Genomic DNA, 17,735 nt, shown 5'->3' with positions numbered 1-17,735 from the left:
GTTTAATTACAATCACAAACTGATACATGGATGAAAACTGAAATGAGGAACATAAAAGATTATGAGGCTTGTTTAAAAAAAAAAAAAAAAGTATGGTCTGTCTCTTAATTAATGGCATTTAGCTGGTAATTTAGTTTGTAAAGTCTTACACAACCAGAGTTCCCCCCGTGCAAGTCTGTGCACATCTGTGCATACTTCATGCTGCAACAAACAACAGGCTGAAGAGGAAAAAACTCAGGTTTTCAGCTACAAACAGTTGATTTGAAGCCCAGTGATGTCAAACTTTAAAACTTTGCCTCAACGTTTGCATCGAGATGACTTCCTGCATCACTTAGGAAACTTTTCTTGAGCTGCTGCATGTATATTATAGCTTTTAGACATACTTTCCTGACTTTCTTTCCGCTATGCTTGTAATGAATGAATTGGAGTCATCATAGTGTGAAGAGAGTCGACTGGGAAAAAAACGTGCTTCCCCATCTTCTGTTCTGCTCTACATGCAGGGTTGGTGCTTCGCGCTTATTCACCAAAAACCCAATTTTTGGAATTCTTTCTCTTAATGGCGCTCTTCACTGTGCATCTTTGCTTGGATCGTTTCCCTGCAGATTGACTGCAGGACCGTATATATGAAAATGCAAAGCTGACAATAAGAGAAGCGAAGAGAATGGGTTTATGTGGGGGTTAATGATCCGACATCTGAATAACTGCTTTATTTGAAAGTACAGCGGAAGCTATGATGTTGTTGACTCTGATATGAGATTTACTGCCACGTCGGGACAAGCAAACAATGACGTGTCTGTGCAGGGCCCTCCATGACAGCACATAAATCATGTCTGTTGATGCTGCAGAACGGTTCTGAAGAAGCCGACCAATTCCTGTGACCAAAGAGGAGCACGGGAACATGTTCAGATAAGACTTTGATCAGTTTGATTAACTGGTTCTTTGATCAATTATATTATTCTTAGTATTATACTGTAAGTTAACATTTAACTGACTTATCTGTTTATTAATTGCTTCTATCTAGTTTTCGGTGTTATATTTAGCTCCTATCTGTATCTGTGTGGTTGAATGCTTACCGGACAACCAAATTTCTCCGTAAGGTGATCAATAGAGTATTCTCTACTCCACTCGACTATGAACTTGCTGTACTATTCCCCGATCAGTCCTGGACTATAAGGACCACAAAGTTTTCGTAATTCTTCGTTTTTACTGCATCTCGAAGCAAAAATGTTGCCCCCGCTACATAATCATTGTGGAAGAAGCCTTCAGAATATAGTATGAGGCCAAAATCTCAGAACCCAAACGCACACGTTCGGGGTTTTCAAAGAAAGTTTTGAAATTATTATGGGATGGCCACAGGACCTACAGCTTGGCGACCATCTTGTGGCAAAGTGTGAAATTTGCTGACTTTCACATTTTTGCACAATATGGGTCGTAATGCAATTTCATACACATGCCGCCAACTTAAGTCTGCAACCACAACTGAAGTGTCCTTGACCTTTGACCTCGGGAGGAGTCCATGAAATTAAAAAGGTCTTCATACAAACTTGATCTCCTCCGAGGGATTTTGTTTGATTTATCACTTCCTAACTCCTCTAGCATCATTGGGAACCAAAAAAAGTTGGATCTAGAGGTTGTATATTTTTAATGGTGTTAGCGTGGTGAGCTAACATTTCACACTTTCTTGCATATTTTCTACTCAAATAATGTGAAAATGTAAGACATGAATCATTGCTCAAGTTGAACGAAACTAAATGACATAAGATATGAGCGCTTGTTGGGGTAGTTAACAAAAACCTTTGTCACCAAGGGAATCCATTAGTTTGCTTATGCGTATTCCTCTAAAATTAACTCAGACCTGTTCATCCTGCAGATTCCTACTCCCAACTCAGCATATACAGACACCTCCACGCCACTTTTTGACATTTTGGGTGTTCCCAACTCATCGTTTTTTGACGTGCTGGATGTTCTCATTAAATTTCGTGTCCCAACAGACGTAAGTGACCCGGAACCAGTTCCAGGTTTGGTCTAGTTATGCCTTGTTTCCACTGAGCGGTCCGGACCAGGCCAGTCCCATCTTGGCCAGTTTAGTCGTCCAGGTAATTCAAGTGAGAGTTTCCATTGAGCGTTGGACCATCAGAGCGCATGTTGGGTGTAGACCGATGACGTAGCTGCGCGTCAAAACAGTGAGAGCAATACTCTAATGTTCTTCAATAAATGTTTTTCAAAGCACGATCAGAAGTATTTTTGATGAAACTATATGTAAAGAATTTACTATTTTTTCCAAGAAGATTGTGGGAAGTGAAAAAGAATACGCCGAAAAGAAGACAAAACTTTTGGTTTTGGATCTTCTGTTGTGAAAAGTGCCGGTCAGACGCTTGCTGTTGTCATAAAACCTTTCCACCAATCAGGTTACATCATGTGACGACAGAAGCTCCGCCCTCATGAATCCATTCCATTTTTCTATGAATCTCCGACCAACGGGGGATCAGAAATGGTACCATTCGGTCCGGCTTAACGGGTCCATTTTGTAATGGAAACACTCAAAAGTCCAGTCCGGTCTGGACTGCTCAGTGGAAACGAGGCTTTAGGTACCGGTCTGGTCCGGTTCCGGACCCCTTTTTTAATGGGAACAGCCAGAACATCAAAGAGGACAAGTGTGGGACACCCGAAACATCAGGGGAGGGGTCCTGAACCATATGTCCATATATGACGACTTGGCAGGGAGAATGGGCGATTCATCAGCCCCAGGCAATGAAAAAAGATAAACAAACAAAGGTTGCTATGGAGATAAAACCAAATGAAATTCTGCCCTGACTACAGTGGCAGGGGCAGAAGGGGAGTATGGAGTGTGTAGCAGGCACTTATCCATTGAGGGTAAAAGGGGGGGCGCGGGAGGGGTCAGGTAGTGGGTCATACAACTTTTTTGTGTTTTTTTTCTTATTTACGTTACGCCCCTAAAAACGAATTGGGTTTCTGTTTCTTATGTTTGAATTAGCTAATTACTTTGGGAGAAACAAGGTTGTAGCTGCAGAACTTCAGCAAACTCAGCTGAAAGTTTGCTGTGGCTGCATCTTCTCTGATTCAAGTATAAAACTGCTTACTCATTATGGATGTTATTTTTGAATCATTCTATACCGTTCTCCTTCTTCTAGATTGTTTTGAAGTCCCCTCTTTCATTTGTGTTTTTTTTTATTTACCCGTCTCAAATATATTTAATAGCATTTTTGATTGAGTGTTTTTATGGTTGTGTATATCGGCTTTCCAGCAGTAAAGTTTGGCTGATTTACCTATTGTTTAACAACTGACTTGTGATAGAAATAGAAACTCTTTTTCCTGTGGCCACACATATGCTCTTTTGCATATTAAATTGAGTTGCATTTATTCTGCTGTGTGAACAGTAGTCAGAGCTGCTCTGCTGTCACGCTGGTGCAGCTGGAACTGTGTTTACCAAGCTGTATCCTCATAAACAGAGCGCAGATTTCTTTGTTTAGAGGAATTACCTCTCAGCTCAAACTGTATATTGAATTTTTACACAGATTGTATTGCTCAGGCATTATTTTTCCCCTCGTCTTCCTCAGAGTGGGCTCCACTGCAGTGTGACTGGGCTGCATCATGGTGTGGATGAAGATGAAGATGGTGGTGGACTCCCTGTGTGGACGGAGACGCAGGCTGCCCTGTTTCCTTCTGTTCATCCTACTGTTCGGTGCTGGAGGTCTGGTTCTCTTCATTCACCAACAGGACACGTCAGAGTTGGCGCAGGCACAAGCCCACGGTGAGTCTGTCCGGCGTTTAAACCGCTCGCGTGATATGTATATTATAAGGCCAAACATGGAAATATCTGCAGGTGCGTGCCACGGGGCTGATGCGTTTTACATGGAATCATACCTAATCTCTACGATATGGAGGCAGCAAAGATTCTTTTTTGAGTCTGCAGCTAGTTTTCTAAAAGTTTTGCAGTTTGGAAATGGACTAACAAAATAAAAAATACGATAAGATTTAGTAAGCCGTCATTCGTTTGTGTTGGTGTGAGTCAACATTTCTATGGCAACCACTCTGGCCAATCAGGAGTGAGCTTGTTGGAAGTCCACACCCCTAACACGTGAAAGCAGGCTGTGGGAAATTTGTCAAATCGTTTGACGTGAGATTAAATTCTTTTACTGAGGCTTCTGATTGGTCAGTTTATAACGTGACTAACTTTCACTACAAGAAAAAATATCGTCTGAAAATGTAAGATTGACAAAAACGTAATACAGAAAAGATATCAGAGCGAGACTGGGTATTCTCAAGTTAAGTTAGTTGTCACACACTGTGATAGTTTAACCCCACAATCAAACTCCTTAATGCTGAGTCTCAAGCAGGGAAGTCCCATTTTTTGAGTCTTTGATATGACTCGGTCCGGATTTGAACTCACGACCTTCCAATCTCAGGGCGGACACTCTACCACTAGGCCACTGACAAACCGGATACACAGCCCTTTATTTCTCAAAAGAAGTCTATGGGATTTTGGCTTCCTGGAGCCTTACTTCCTGTTTGGAACGCAAGAGGGAGATATGTGTCACTCAGTCCAGTTCTCACATACAGTCAATAATTTGGAGACAATTCTTGGTTCTTTTTCTTTTCTTTTTTTTCAAACAAGAACAACAAAAAACAAATAAAATGAAACAATGCAAATTATCCCACAAACAATCTCAGATGTTACAAGAATGTTCAGAGTTTCAAACCCTTAAGAGATTCTTGTGAGTGGACCAGCTTTCAATCATTATTACTATGACAAAGTGGACATTTGGCATCGAGAGCCACAAGCCTGAAAATTGGTTCTGAAAGGACGGGGATGTCCCACAGTGTTAGCAAATGCCCAGAACTTTTAGATTCTGTAAATTACATTTTTTGCATATACTACATTTTATAATCAAATATTAGCATCCAAGTTATTTTATTTAAAAAAAAAAGCCATTTTTCATTGATAGCACTTGATTAATTATCTGTTTATTTTTTAATTTAAAAGCCCAAAAAAGTATTTTTTTTTTACATTTAATAATTTTACTGCTTTAATTGTTTAATTGTGTCTAATGTGCAACATTAATTAGCAACACTCGCATTGCCCTTTTATTGTTTTAATCTGAATTTATTGAATAAATTACGATGAGTGCTTGTTGGAGTGACAAACTCTAGAACGATGTAATCTACATGTATTTTCATAGGACTGTAAAACGCAGCAGAGATTTCTGATCTAAATCCTAAATAAGTCATTCAGTTCCTAGACAGGGTTAAGTGTTTTTCTTTTTTCCTTAGATGATGTTTCCATGACTCAGGTTGCTGAAATTTGCCGTGTTCTTCCTAAGAGTCGAGGCTTTGTTGGGATAAAGTGACCCTGCTCGGTGTGCGTCTGCGCCCCTTCCAGCATTAAGGAGATTGGAGTTTAAGCAGCCATGATGGACGTGTAAAACTAAGCTGCTTGGTGTCTCAGAAAGGAGAGATTAGCTCCGTACTCGATCCACTCTTTCAAACAAATTATGGCTGCATCATTTGCCTGCATCCTCCGTTAAACCCACACTCCACTCGGGTTATTGTTTTCTTCAAGTTCATTACAAACTTGTTTGTTATTGACTTTGTAAATGGATGCAACTTCTGGAGTTTTGATTTCCTTCCAAAAAATTCTCACGTTTTTCTGTTCGTTGACAAACCTTAATTACTGAGTCATGCAGTTTGTTTGTGTAGTGAGAAAAATGGTAATGTACTTTCCAAAGGACTATCTGGAGATGGAATCATCAGCAGCAGCAGCAGCAGAGAACCAGCAATCCACTGAGTGTCTGTACTATCATGTGTCAAGAGCGCCGTGAATCATTCTGAATATGAGTGGTGTCACACCCCGCTCCAAAAAGAGCCACTTATGCAGAGTGGGAACTCTCCAAGCCTCTAATATTACCCTGATTATCAGATGCTTTCAGGCTTAGTGATGAATAAAAAAAACATGGGGAGTCAGGGGATGGGGGGGGGGGCACTAACAGCAGTTCAAAATCAACAATAGCAAAAAGCAAACACACTATAAATGTTCTATTTGGATTGTACAAAGACTCACATGGCACAATGACCAACTTCATGGACAAACACACAAAGATAGACTCATTCTTTTTGTTCAAAAATGACCTTTTGTGTAGAAGACTCTGAAACACAGTCAGATCTTTGTTGTTTTTAATAGGATTTTGGTCATTGCACTGAATTTACAGAAATATGTGTAATTAACTAATAAAAGCTGTTATATTTTATCAAGTAATTTTGCAGCAATTGCGCCTTTTAATGAATGTTTACCTGGATTTTAACATCGCAACACATTGAATTAAACCTTATTAGAAAATAAAAAAACGATTGAATTCATATTTTTCATATTTTTCATTGTTTGGAGTCATAAAGGATAAAGCCTCTCAGTGTCACCTTTTAACTAAAATGATGCAGCCACTTCCTGTTGTGTTTGTAGGCACAGGTGAGACGCTTTCATGCTCCGCAGGGTCTAATTTATCAGACAAAAGAGAGATTTCAATAGAATTCAGACGATCTACAAATATGCCATTATTTATTACATTACATAAAGAGGAAAAATAGCTGTAGTATTGATATAAAACAAACCCTTCAGAGAGTTAAACTTATAAAAAATCTGTTATAGAAGAAACAATTCCTTGCAGATAAAAAGAATATTGACTAACAGTTAACAAAGCAATGAGCTAGCATCCATACATCTGATTTAAGCAGCAAAAACTAAAAAACAATAAAACTTTGGGGGGGTCCCGCTGAGCGTGCGCGGGTGGTAGCGGTCCATCACACGTGGAGTGCACCATGAACAGAATATGGAAGGATTTGTGATCATGACAGTATCATGTATCATTTTTTATTTGTACTTATCCTTTCTGTTAGTAGGAAAACAGACAGTTTGATGTCAGGAGCAAAATAAAACATACTTGGCCTTAAAATACCTTTAATTCATTGTGTTGTAAAAAAAAAAATCAAAATCGTGACTTTAAAACTGAATTGAATCGAATCGTGGCTCGACTGAACCATTACATCCCCAATCGCGATACTTCATTTGGCGATACTTGCATTGATTTAAAATGCCGTCATGGTGATATTCAGTTGATTATTTTATAATCAAAAATACAGTTCAGCGTCTTACTTTTGTTTTCCACTTAAACCCCCGACCGCTTCTAGGCAACACACTGAGCCTCTATAAGCAGCTCTACACCAAAAAACAGGATCTAAAAAAGTCCAAATCGAGTATGAAGTCGTTAAATTCATGACTCAAGTCCAAGTCATGTGACTCGAGTCCCCACCTCTGATATATAGTATCTGGTACTGTCTTGGGATATATTGCGATACGTATTGTATCGTGTGTATTGTTTCACATACATCGTATCGCTGAACTCTTGCCAACCCGCCCCCCTAACGGTTACTGTTGTGCCCCACACTGAACGCCACATTGCTTCCCTTGCAATGACATGTTCATATCGGCACATGGATGTTTGTGCAAACGAGCAGACAGGACTGTGATGCCCTTATGGGCATTAAAGAAGTAAACTACTTAACATTGAATTGTCGTAAACAAAATGTGATTGCGGAGATGTAACATTCTTAAAATGTTTTTTTAACAGGCAGCAGAACATGGCGCTACGTTATTCAATTGTCTTCTCCGCAAGCAGCTTTCAGTTGTTCTGAGGTAGGCGTATAGAATAATGAGCAGGTTCCTCCAGGAATAGATTTTGTTTTTCCTTCCTTGATGGTTTTGGCACATTTTAGGAAGACAGTGACAGGGTTTAGTCTTTACACCGCAGCCTGACTCTTCTGTCATCAAAGTGAGATGATGAAAACGGAGAAATGATTAAATATCTGCAATGATCAGTGCATAATGGTGATGACAGCACTGCCTAATGAAGTTGTTTAGGTTGACTAATAATAAATATGTCATCGTTTTTTCCCACATTTGTTTGTTTTTGACAATTGTATCTGTTCCATGTTTTTACGTACCTTTCCTTTTTTGATTTATAGGACTATCATTGTTTTCCTTTTTTTAATTAAAGTGTAAGCTTTTTATAGCTTTTTTAGTCGGCACACATCCTTTGTGGCTTGTGTTTCATTGCTTTCTTGATATTGGAGGAGGAATTTACTAAATCATGCATGAGGGATTGTGTGCTGTATACAGAATCCAGTGGCACCACACTCTTGTCAGCTCTCTGTTAAAATACAATGAGCAAGCAGCATCCTTGCCCCAAGCTGCGGTCCTTCAGCCTGGCAGAGGCTCATATCTAATAGAGCCCAGTTATAATACATCGGGTGTCAGCTTTTATCTGCCTCCCCCTCCTTTTCCACCTCTTTATTTGGTTTGCAGTGTGCTTGGGAGCGTCGTATCCTGTGGTGTACATAGTCTGCACAATTGTAGCTGTGAAAACTGCACTTTAAATGACAACAGTCACCCCCTGATCCCTCCAAAGGATTTGTTTTAACAGAATTGTAGGGACCACTTTATCACAGAGAGGACACCTGAATAGCTAGCAATTCGGATAAACCCTGCTCACAAATTTACACCTGTGGACATATTTCAAATGGCCGTGGCAGTGATGAGCAAGTGCTTCTGGGAGCAGAAAGTCTGCCTGGGTGGTCACCTTCCAGAGCCAAACACAGAGCAATTCCCAAATCAAAGAAAAGGAGAAAAAGGCGCTCCACTGTGTTGCTGCTGAAAGGATGTTTGGTAGAATCCCCGTTTACTGATGGGGTTTTGAAGCAGGTTACATGCGATCGTTCTACTCTGACCTAACTTGGGGAGATCAAAACGAGGGAAAATATTAAAAATAGATTTATAAACAGGTGGGATAAAATGATTTCTCTTTGAAAATTAAACTTTCTGAGTCTTGTGCGCATAAAAACATTTCAAACGGAAGCTACTCGCTGTCTTAGTTAATTACGTTTTTGGTGTGTTTTAACAGACTTTGTGAGTCACAAAGATTTGTTGGATACAGTTTTTAGTCTAATGGCGTTGTAGTGATGTTCTTTCAGTCAGTAGCCTAATGTGTGATGGGTTTTGGGTTGTTGGGTTTTCTGTCTCATAACTGTAATCATTTTTTTTTTTTTTTGCATACACATGACATATTTTCAACAAAAAAATTCCTTTATTGTATGTAATTACTGATACCTAATATGCCACACTGTGTATTAAAGATACCACAATTCCTATTGCATGTTAAACCATTGAACTGAATTGTGGGAAAAGTGAATTCTTCCATCTCTACTGAACACATTTGCATATGTTAATGTCGAAAGTGTCAAACGCATATGTTGTGCTAAATTTAATGCAGTATATTTGAAGACCTACTCCAATAAATGCTGAGTTTTTGGTGCATTAACATGTTTTTGTCTCTTTCTCATGAGACTTATTTAAAGAAAATAAAGATTAAAACTGTATTTCTGAATATTTTTTCATCGAGCCGTGGTAAAACAAACAAAAATGCAGTTTGAAAAAGTCTGTAGCGGTGACGTAGATGATACACTCTGCAGGACACAAACTCCCTGCTCTGTTTATTCGAGTCCATGCATTTGCAGACCAATAGATCCGTTAGCGTCTTCATTTTCCTCATCTGGCTCAGAACTGTATGGCTGTAAGCAAGCAGGAGAGAGTGCAAACAAAGGGATGTTGGGAAATGAGTACAGGCTCACTCCCCCATCAGTTGTCCCAGCCATAATTCAGAGGCAGATTTCTGTTGAACTGCTGCAGAAAGCTTTTTTTTAATTTAATTTTGCCTAAAAACAGCACAATAATAATTAAAAGACCCCTGAGAACACTTTTACAATAGATCAAAAGATGATTAGAGAGGAATTTTAAAATTCTATGAACTTATATGACATTAAGGTTTTTCTTCTAATTTTAATAAAAATGTTGTATTATAAGAAGAGCTACAGAGATGACATCTAAACTTATTGATTCAATAGTTTGAAACCTAAACTCCACAAGATTGCACTATGGGAACACAAAAAGGTCAAAAAGAGGTTAAATACTTGAGCTACTTTAATAAGTTCGCTTTATCTGAAGCTTGAACTGTCAATCAGTTGTTGGGTTTTTAAGTTTTTTTTATTTGTAAATGTAATTTTTTTCTAAAAACCAGGACTAATGATTGAAGCATTTTTCCTGCAGAGTGGGTGTGCCTTTAGTCACCCTCATACCTGTTCGGTGTGCCTTGATTTTGGCCCATACTGAGTCACTAATGTTAACTGAATGGATATTGTCCCGACTTCCGTCCTTCTACAACTGAAAGATGCATTAAAAACCAGCTAATCCATTTATACCTATGTATAAAATTCCACTTCTTTGCTTGAATTCCTGTCATTTTTGCATCACTTTCAACTCTGCAGGATTTTTTTCTTTTGTGTTCTTGAACAACGAAACACTTCAGCCACAGTTTTCTCTTTTTTGATTTTTCTTTTTTTCTCTTTGGCTCAGAAAGACCAGACAAACAATTTGATTTTGTGTCCACCATTGACCATCTATCCATGGCGACAGCCATCACTGAGATCCCGGAGGTCCAGACTGTTTTCTTGACATTTCTGACATGGGTCATTTTTACCGCTGGTATAAAGGAAACTTTATGAAAAAAGAGTGTCCCTTTTTTTTTTTTTTTTGGAAACCGCTCACATCTCTGACTGTTTTGGGGTGTTTGTGTTCAGAGTTAATATTATCCTCTCGTGCCATCGGAAAAGAGGCCGAGAAGAAGCAACAGAGTACATGAGGATGTGAACACACACACAGCAGCTCCCCTGCAGACCTCTGGTTGTTCTTTAAAAAAAGGAATTTATCTCAAAGAGTTTGACTGTCAGTTCTGATGTTGATTATGTGCATATAAATTTAGAACATCTTAGTAAATGTCACTTATAACTGTGCCATGAACAACTTTCAATAAGAATGCATTTTTTCTTAACTTGTCCTGTCCTACAGCTGAGGACATATTTTACTGTTACAACAGGGAGTTATGGATCTTTTGACACACAAGGTGTATATTTGTATAAACCCCTTTTGTAATTTAGGCTAAACTTTTTGTATATTGATTATATTTTATATTAATTTATGTTTGATTTTATTTTTGTAAAAAAATGCATATATTTAGTCAAATAATTGTACAATTGGAGTAAATTTTAAGTCCCACTCTAAGTATATTTTTTCTATGAAAAAATGTTTCCCCTAAAAAATGTTTCACATCTTTTGTCATCTTTTGCAAAAATTGTCAAGATAAGTAGACAGATCCCAGAGCATAATTTGCCTCACAATGTTAAAAATAATAAAGGGAAGAAGACTGGCAGGAGCTAGGTCAACCAGGAAAGGGCCGAACTGAACCGAAATAACCTGGCAGGTTGGAGGAACCAAGGAGAGGCTTTATTAGGTGCAAAAATTAACATTTGGAAGCAGGTGTGCAAGGCCACCAAGTAGAGAAAGCCACGCCTCCTGCCCCACGCCACCCTGTAGAAGCACAAATACAAAGAAAAACATAAGCATACATAATAACATAATCTTAAATTATTTTATAGATGTTCTTCAAAATGCTAGAAAAACATGTTAAAAACACAATGTTCATTGCAGTAGGTCCTTAATGTTTTGACACTTTTCTCAAAGTTGAATGTGAGAGTGGCACATTTTATTGGCCTTCAGTGCTGTGAAAATTATTGTAGCTGCTGATCACTTCCAAGAAGTCAGACTTTGTTGTGAAGTCTTCTAGAGTAATAATTCCTCTGTTTTTTTTAAGAATCATTTAGTTTTTCTTTTAATCACATTCATGTGTTTGACCCTTTTCACAGAGTTGCTAGTTTTTTGTTGGCTTGTTTAACTCTCAACTGGAACAAATAAACGATTCGAGCATAAAAGAGTAATTCATTAAAAGTGCAAACAAGTGCTGCATTCACACCCAGGTATGAATAAAAAAATGAGAGAAAAACAACCAAAGTTCAAAGAAAAACTTTTTTTTTTTTAAATGACTGAATAATTATTTTTAAAACTACTTATAATTAGATGAGAGGAAATCCAGTCTCATTATAAGCAAATAAGAAAAAAAAATGCTTAATACATTTCACCTTCTCTGACGATGGGATTCCTCCCTGAAGAACAGAAAAAGGAAATATTTGTGTAGTTAAAGAGCAGCTTTGAAAAGAGAGTCTTGAATGGGGAGGATTGTGAAGATGGAAATGAGCAGAAAAGTGAAGATGACAACATCAGTTAGTGAGTTATGTGCCCTCTGATCCACAAAAACAGACTCATTCATACTTTGTAAACAGTTCCTGGATGTCATCAGTTTTCACAGACAAGAACTTTTTATAGTCACACGGCAAAAATTCATATGATTCATAAGACAACACCACCAGATGAACATTTCAGGATTTGTTGAAATAATGAGAACATTGTTCTGATTAACTCTGGCTGAGAACGTTTATCCTGAAGACACGCACACCACTCCGACTTTGCTCAATAAACCAATTCTTCAAATTCATTGTTCACTTTCTCCATCAGGAATAATCTTCTCCCTTTCTGCAGCGTATCCCAAAACCACCTTTCCTATTGCGGTATTCTCAGATACGTTTAGGATCCACCCCAAAATGCCGTGCAGATTCCTCACCAGAATATTCTTAGGCGTATGCCACCGTTTAAAGATTCAATTTTAAATCCAATGAACGTTTCTTGGCCATCAATCCACTGGATCACAACACAAATGTGCTCACACAGCTAGCAAAGCTGTGTGTTTGTGCTAGCCAAGGGGCGGTGCTATCAGACTCTTCCTGGAAGGGGCTGTCCTAACTTTGTGACATCAGCCTGTGAGAACTTGCTGGTTTTTGTAGGTTTGGAGGGGCTGGTGCTTAGAGCGCAGGTTTTTCAGAGCAATACTGGGGATCAAATTACCGCTTTGGGGTTGTTTATAGTGACAAATAAACATTAGGCTATAATACACTTAAAAGTTAAAAAAGTTGGTTTTGTATGCTATAGGCCCTCTAAAATGTAACTCTTTTATAAGATTTGTCTCTAATTTTCCTTGTTATTTTTGTCTATCTTAAGCTACACTCTACTAATCCAATTAAAGAAAGTTTTAAATCTATTTAAAACTGTAGTTTTGTTTTTTAAAGCTCCGAAATTAAGCAGAATTTCAGTTAAAATGATCCTATGAATTTCATACAAATAAGATGACTGTTGGTTATGTTACTTGTACCAAGATTTTAAAAGGTCTTGTAGTCTTTTTAATGTTTTACATCTAAGATAAACAATGAAAAATTAAATCGACCATTTAGGCTCCATTTCTTGCCCCTCCACTTTAGGCAATATTTAAATTTTTTAATCCTTTTGTAATGTGAGTTTTTGATTCTTTTTTTTTGTATTTTCCGTCATCTCTATTTAATTTTTTAAAACATTTTTGTTTTCAGCATTTGTCTAAGCATTTGTAGCACTTTTAGCGTCATTTAGATACTTTTCCAATAGTTTCATTCTAATTATTTAGCCTCAGCATTTCACAGTTAATTTAATGTTTTCGGTATTTGTTTCTTCTTTAATGCTATATTTAAAATTTAGCAATAAGTAAGTAACATTTAGGTTTTAGCATTTTTTTCCCAGCTCTTTGCTATACTACTATAGAATGTGTTTTTTTTTTTTTTAAGAATACTTTTTTTGGATGCGATATGACATTGAATCTTTAGTTTTTCAAAAAATCTAAAATCTGAACCTTTATTTACCCTCATACCTGTCTGCCCATCCATCCACACACACTTCCTACTCTCCAGGAACATCTTGGGAGCAGGAGGTTATTGCAACTGTCACCAGCAAGAGGAATAGACCCTGGATAGATTACCAGTCTGTCGCGTTGCAGCTATAAGACAAACAAGACAAACAACAATTGCATTTACAGAACGATGATAGCAGAGATGCTTCAAATTCCATGTCCTAAAAGTGCTCCAGATGGAAGTTGCAGAGGGAAAACGCTGACAAAACAAAGTAACAGCATCTAAGAGTAGAAAAAACCCCACAATATTAATAGAATTTAACACAAAAATAACAAGATTCGAAGAGAAAGTGGGAAAACCAGTTTTCACATGTCGTTTAGCATGAATAAATCAAGAAATAAATGTAAATATTCCCTGCTGACCCACCACCAGCCCTCTGTGTCCTCATGTCTTCTGCCCGGAGCCAGGCATATTGTTTCTCACTCAAAGAAAAATTTGATCTCTCTGTCAGAGGTCCATTAATCCCTTAAGCCTTGTCTGTTTGTGTAGTCCAATTTAGCAACCTCTTAATGTAATTAAATTGTGTTGATGACCCCCACAGCAGCAGAACACCACTGTAAATGTAAGCTAATCCACCTCTGAATGCAGAATTACTTCAGTATTATTTACCCCTTTTTTAGTTTTTCCCCAAAGCTCTTCCAACAAAGCCTTTTTTGTTGTTCTGAAACTAAACCATGCAATCTTCCCAGACCCTAAAGCTCAGAAAAGCAATACCCAGTCGAGTTACTCGATCACATCACTATTGTGGAACCCTAAGTGCAGTTTTCCAGTGGAAAACATGGACTGCTCGGTCCTTTCAGTACAAGTACAGTGGCAAACCTTGAAATGTTTCAGCACTTAAAGCCAGACATTGTCATCCATTTTTGAGTCATATGCCATCCGCTGTGGGAAACAATAACAATCACTGTTACACAGCCACTTTCCTATTTACCCCTAAAGCAGAAGAAAAAGTTCCCGAGGACTGCTAGAAAACCTTTAAAGGAATGTAAAAAAAAAAAAAAAAAAGTTTCCATGTTTTTATCAGGCACATGTATCACTCTGCGAGCTTCTTCTTCTTCCAGACCTGGGCTGTTCCAATTGGATTTGAAATGGAGCTGCTCTCAGGCAAAAGGGAAGGTTGTGGGGTTTTCCATTAACATTAATGCCCAGGGTTATGCCAGGGGAGGCTTGCACATAATCTGTTTACCCCGCCATCTGATCCCACTCTCCAATGGCTTCTCTATTCCAAACAGATTTTATTTTATACATTCCCTACTCTGCCAGAGGTCAGTGCAATAAATATATTAATGTTTAACTTGCTGATGGACAATCAACAAGATTTAAGTGCTTAGAAGCCTCTGATTTGCTAAACAATTCAGATAATCTGAAATTTAGATTTAAAAATGTGTATTTGTTACACATCTCGTAATGAGGTGTGGGTTCAAATCCCACTCCTGACACCAATGTTACGGGTGGACCAAGTAGGTGTAGATAAAAATCAGGCAAACCAAAAAACAGCCAACCTCCAAATTAATTTATTTGATCGCAGAAGAATCAGGGAAGCCCTCGTGATGCAATTTTCAACTCTTCCTTATATAGACAGGAACCCTTCCTGCAAACTTTCCTGCAGCCAATCAGAACAAATCATTTAGAAAAAGAACTCCTGCAAATGATGAGAAACCATTTAGTCTGAAACGAGACAGGAAACACAAAAATATGAAGAAAAAGAACATTCCAGCAAGATAACTTTTAAATTTAAACATTGAAATTTCAACAATAATGAAGAACACACAAAATGCAAAAACATTCAGTATCCTCCTCACAGTATTTAAATAAAAGACCATGAATAAAATATTAATAAAAGGTGCCAATCAAAATTTGAAAATCCACCTTTACAAGCATTAATGAGCGCAGATGTAAAATATTAAGTAATATCAATTACTAAATAAAAGAGGAAGGGAAAAACAGTGTTGTTCTCTTTGATTAAACACAGGCATGGCTTTATTTTGGGGCATTATCAAATAGACAGGGTAATGACCCCCTCCTGAGAGGCGTAACGCGGCTTGGCCACCCCACAGATGACGCTGGGACAGGTTGCCCTTTTCCATCGTGCCACGCTGAGTAACATTCTAAACTCCAAAGCTTATAAAACATAATGAGGCCAGAGCAGCAGGTGGATCCAACCGCGTGGCGGATTTTTCAAAGTCCCTTTGAAGGCAGTCATCACAGACACTTGATGCTGTTAGTCTTTTCCATACCGTGTCTCTGTAAAAACACAATACAGAAAAACCGTCATTGACTGACTGTGAGGCTGTAGCGCTCGCTCTACAACAAATGTGGTCATCTACATAAGAGCAAGTGCGGCCTAAAGTGAAGGGGAATTGGTAGATTTCAAAGATCCTGGTAGATCTTTTCCAGATCTTTTTGAGTGAGGTCAGAAAAGGTCACAAGGTATGACAGAAAACTGTGGAAAAGGCCAAAAACGGCAACAACAAGAATTTTAAAAGGATATCTGTTTGTATTCATGCCAGATCATCTACCTCTAAGAAGGTTAGTAATCTGATCCCTGACTGTCCACGTGTCCTTCAGTAAAATACTGAAGGACACGTATGAGCAACTGTCCATAATGCATTGATTTTGTGAGTGTGTGAATGGTAAAGAACCGAGAATATGGAACAGACCAGGAGTTTTTTGAAGACGCCCTTCCAATGGAAATTGTGTTTTGATATTTTTTTAACATGTTCTTGTAGCATTTTTGTCATGATGGAAGACGTATATAAAGTAATTTAAAGGGCCTATATCATGCAAAGTAATCTTTTTTTTAGCTTTTAAACAAATATGATGTTAATTCCTAAAGAAAAACAACCCCCAAGCTGTAATTTGATCCATTCACACATCTGTGAGCATTCCTCTAAAAACCTGTGCTCCGAGCACCAGCCCCTTCAAATCCACAAAAACGACTGGGTCCTCACATTGTAACATAGACAAGTGACAACAGCCCCTTCCAGGAAGAGTTTGTTCTGCCAGCACCTCCTCCAGGCAAACACACACCCACTTTCTCCGCGGTTATTGGCAACATGCTTATATTTTATTTTTCGTAGGTAAAATGCAGACACGTTACCAAGGCTGTCCCTAGAATGATATCATAAAATTGGTGGTACCCACAAGGAGCAAAAGGAGGCACCTCAGAAATCGAGCCGTCTTACTTCCTGGTAGGAAAAGGAGCTTGCAAAAATATTACATATTTCATGCCAAAAAAATGTGTTCTTTAGTGTGCCAAAAGTGCACTAACGTATGGATATATTTTATTCTGAAATTATGGTACCTGAGACTTCCCATAACTTCCTGTGGCATCACTACCATACCTGGTCTAGCACTGTGGTGCATGTGTGTCAAAGATAGTGGCAGACGCGACATTTGAAAGCATGCAATGTAATTTTAAGATTTAAAAAACAAAAAAAACTGACATATCAACTATTAAATTAGTCATCAAATATTTTAATAGTCGTGACTAATGGACTACTCATGGCAGCCTTACATCGTATAGGCCCTTTAAGATCATTTCTTGATTTCTTGGTATTTCTTTGTTCAAATTGTGTTGGATCAGGAGTTTAAAAAGCTCGGGTTAGATAAGCAGCAACTGCTATTGGTGGCCCAAAGTCTCCTTCCTTTGCTTCAATTCTGAAGAATCCACTTGCTGACTAATAGATCCAAAAACGTCTATTTTCCTTTTCCTGCCATCTGGCTCAAAACTAACCGGACACCTAAAACATTGCCTTGTTTTTCTTTTTGCTATGCTAATGTTAGCTTAGGCTTGTTAGGTGCTACAAGCTAGGGGGGACAGTGTAAACAAAGGGTTAATAAGAACTTAGCAGAGACTAACTTGTGTGCCATCTGCGCCGCCCACAAATCAGAGGATGATTTCTTTTTTTTGGTAATCACATTTTATTGACATTTTTGAAAAATTGTAA

General features: G+C 38.2%; 1 protein-coding gene across 2 annotated transcripts in view; it reads left to right on the top strand.

Annotated features, from left to right (window-relative positions):
• The window catches only part of LOC112160794 (carbohydrate sulfotransferase 8), a 280,529-nt gene that overhangs the window by 103,778 nt on the left and 159,016 nt on the right, over positions 1-17,735 (top strand). For both annotated transcript variants that reach the window (XM_024295602.2, XM_024295603.2), the window contains one exon: positions 3,579-3,772. In XM_024295602.2, coding sequence (XP_024151370.1) covers positions 3,613-3,772 — 160 coding nt within the window. In that variant the 5' untranslated portion in view covers positions 3,579-3,612. The remainder of the gene's footprint in view (positions 1-3,578; positions 3,773-17,735) is intronic.

This window comes from Oryzias melastigma, linkage group LG3 (genome assembly GCF_002922805.2).
Source record: "Oryzias melastigma strain HK-1 linkage group LG3, ASM292280v2, whole genome shotgun sequence".
NCBI classification, from domain to species: Eukaryota; Metazoa; Chordata; class Actinopteri; order Beloniformes; family Adrianichthyidae; genus Oryzias; species Oryzias melastigma.
The sequence above is the reverse complement of the archived record's forward strand: the minus strand, read 5'-3'. Positions and strand labels throughout refer to the sequence as shown.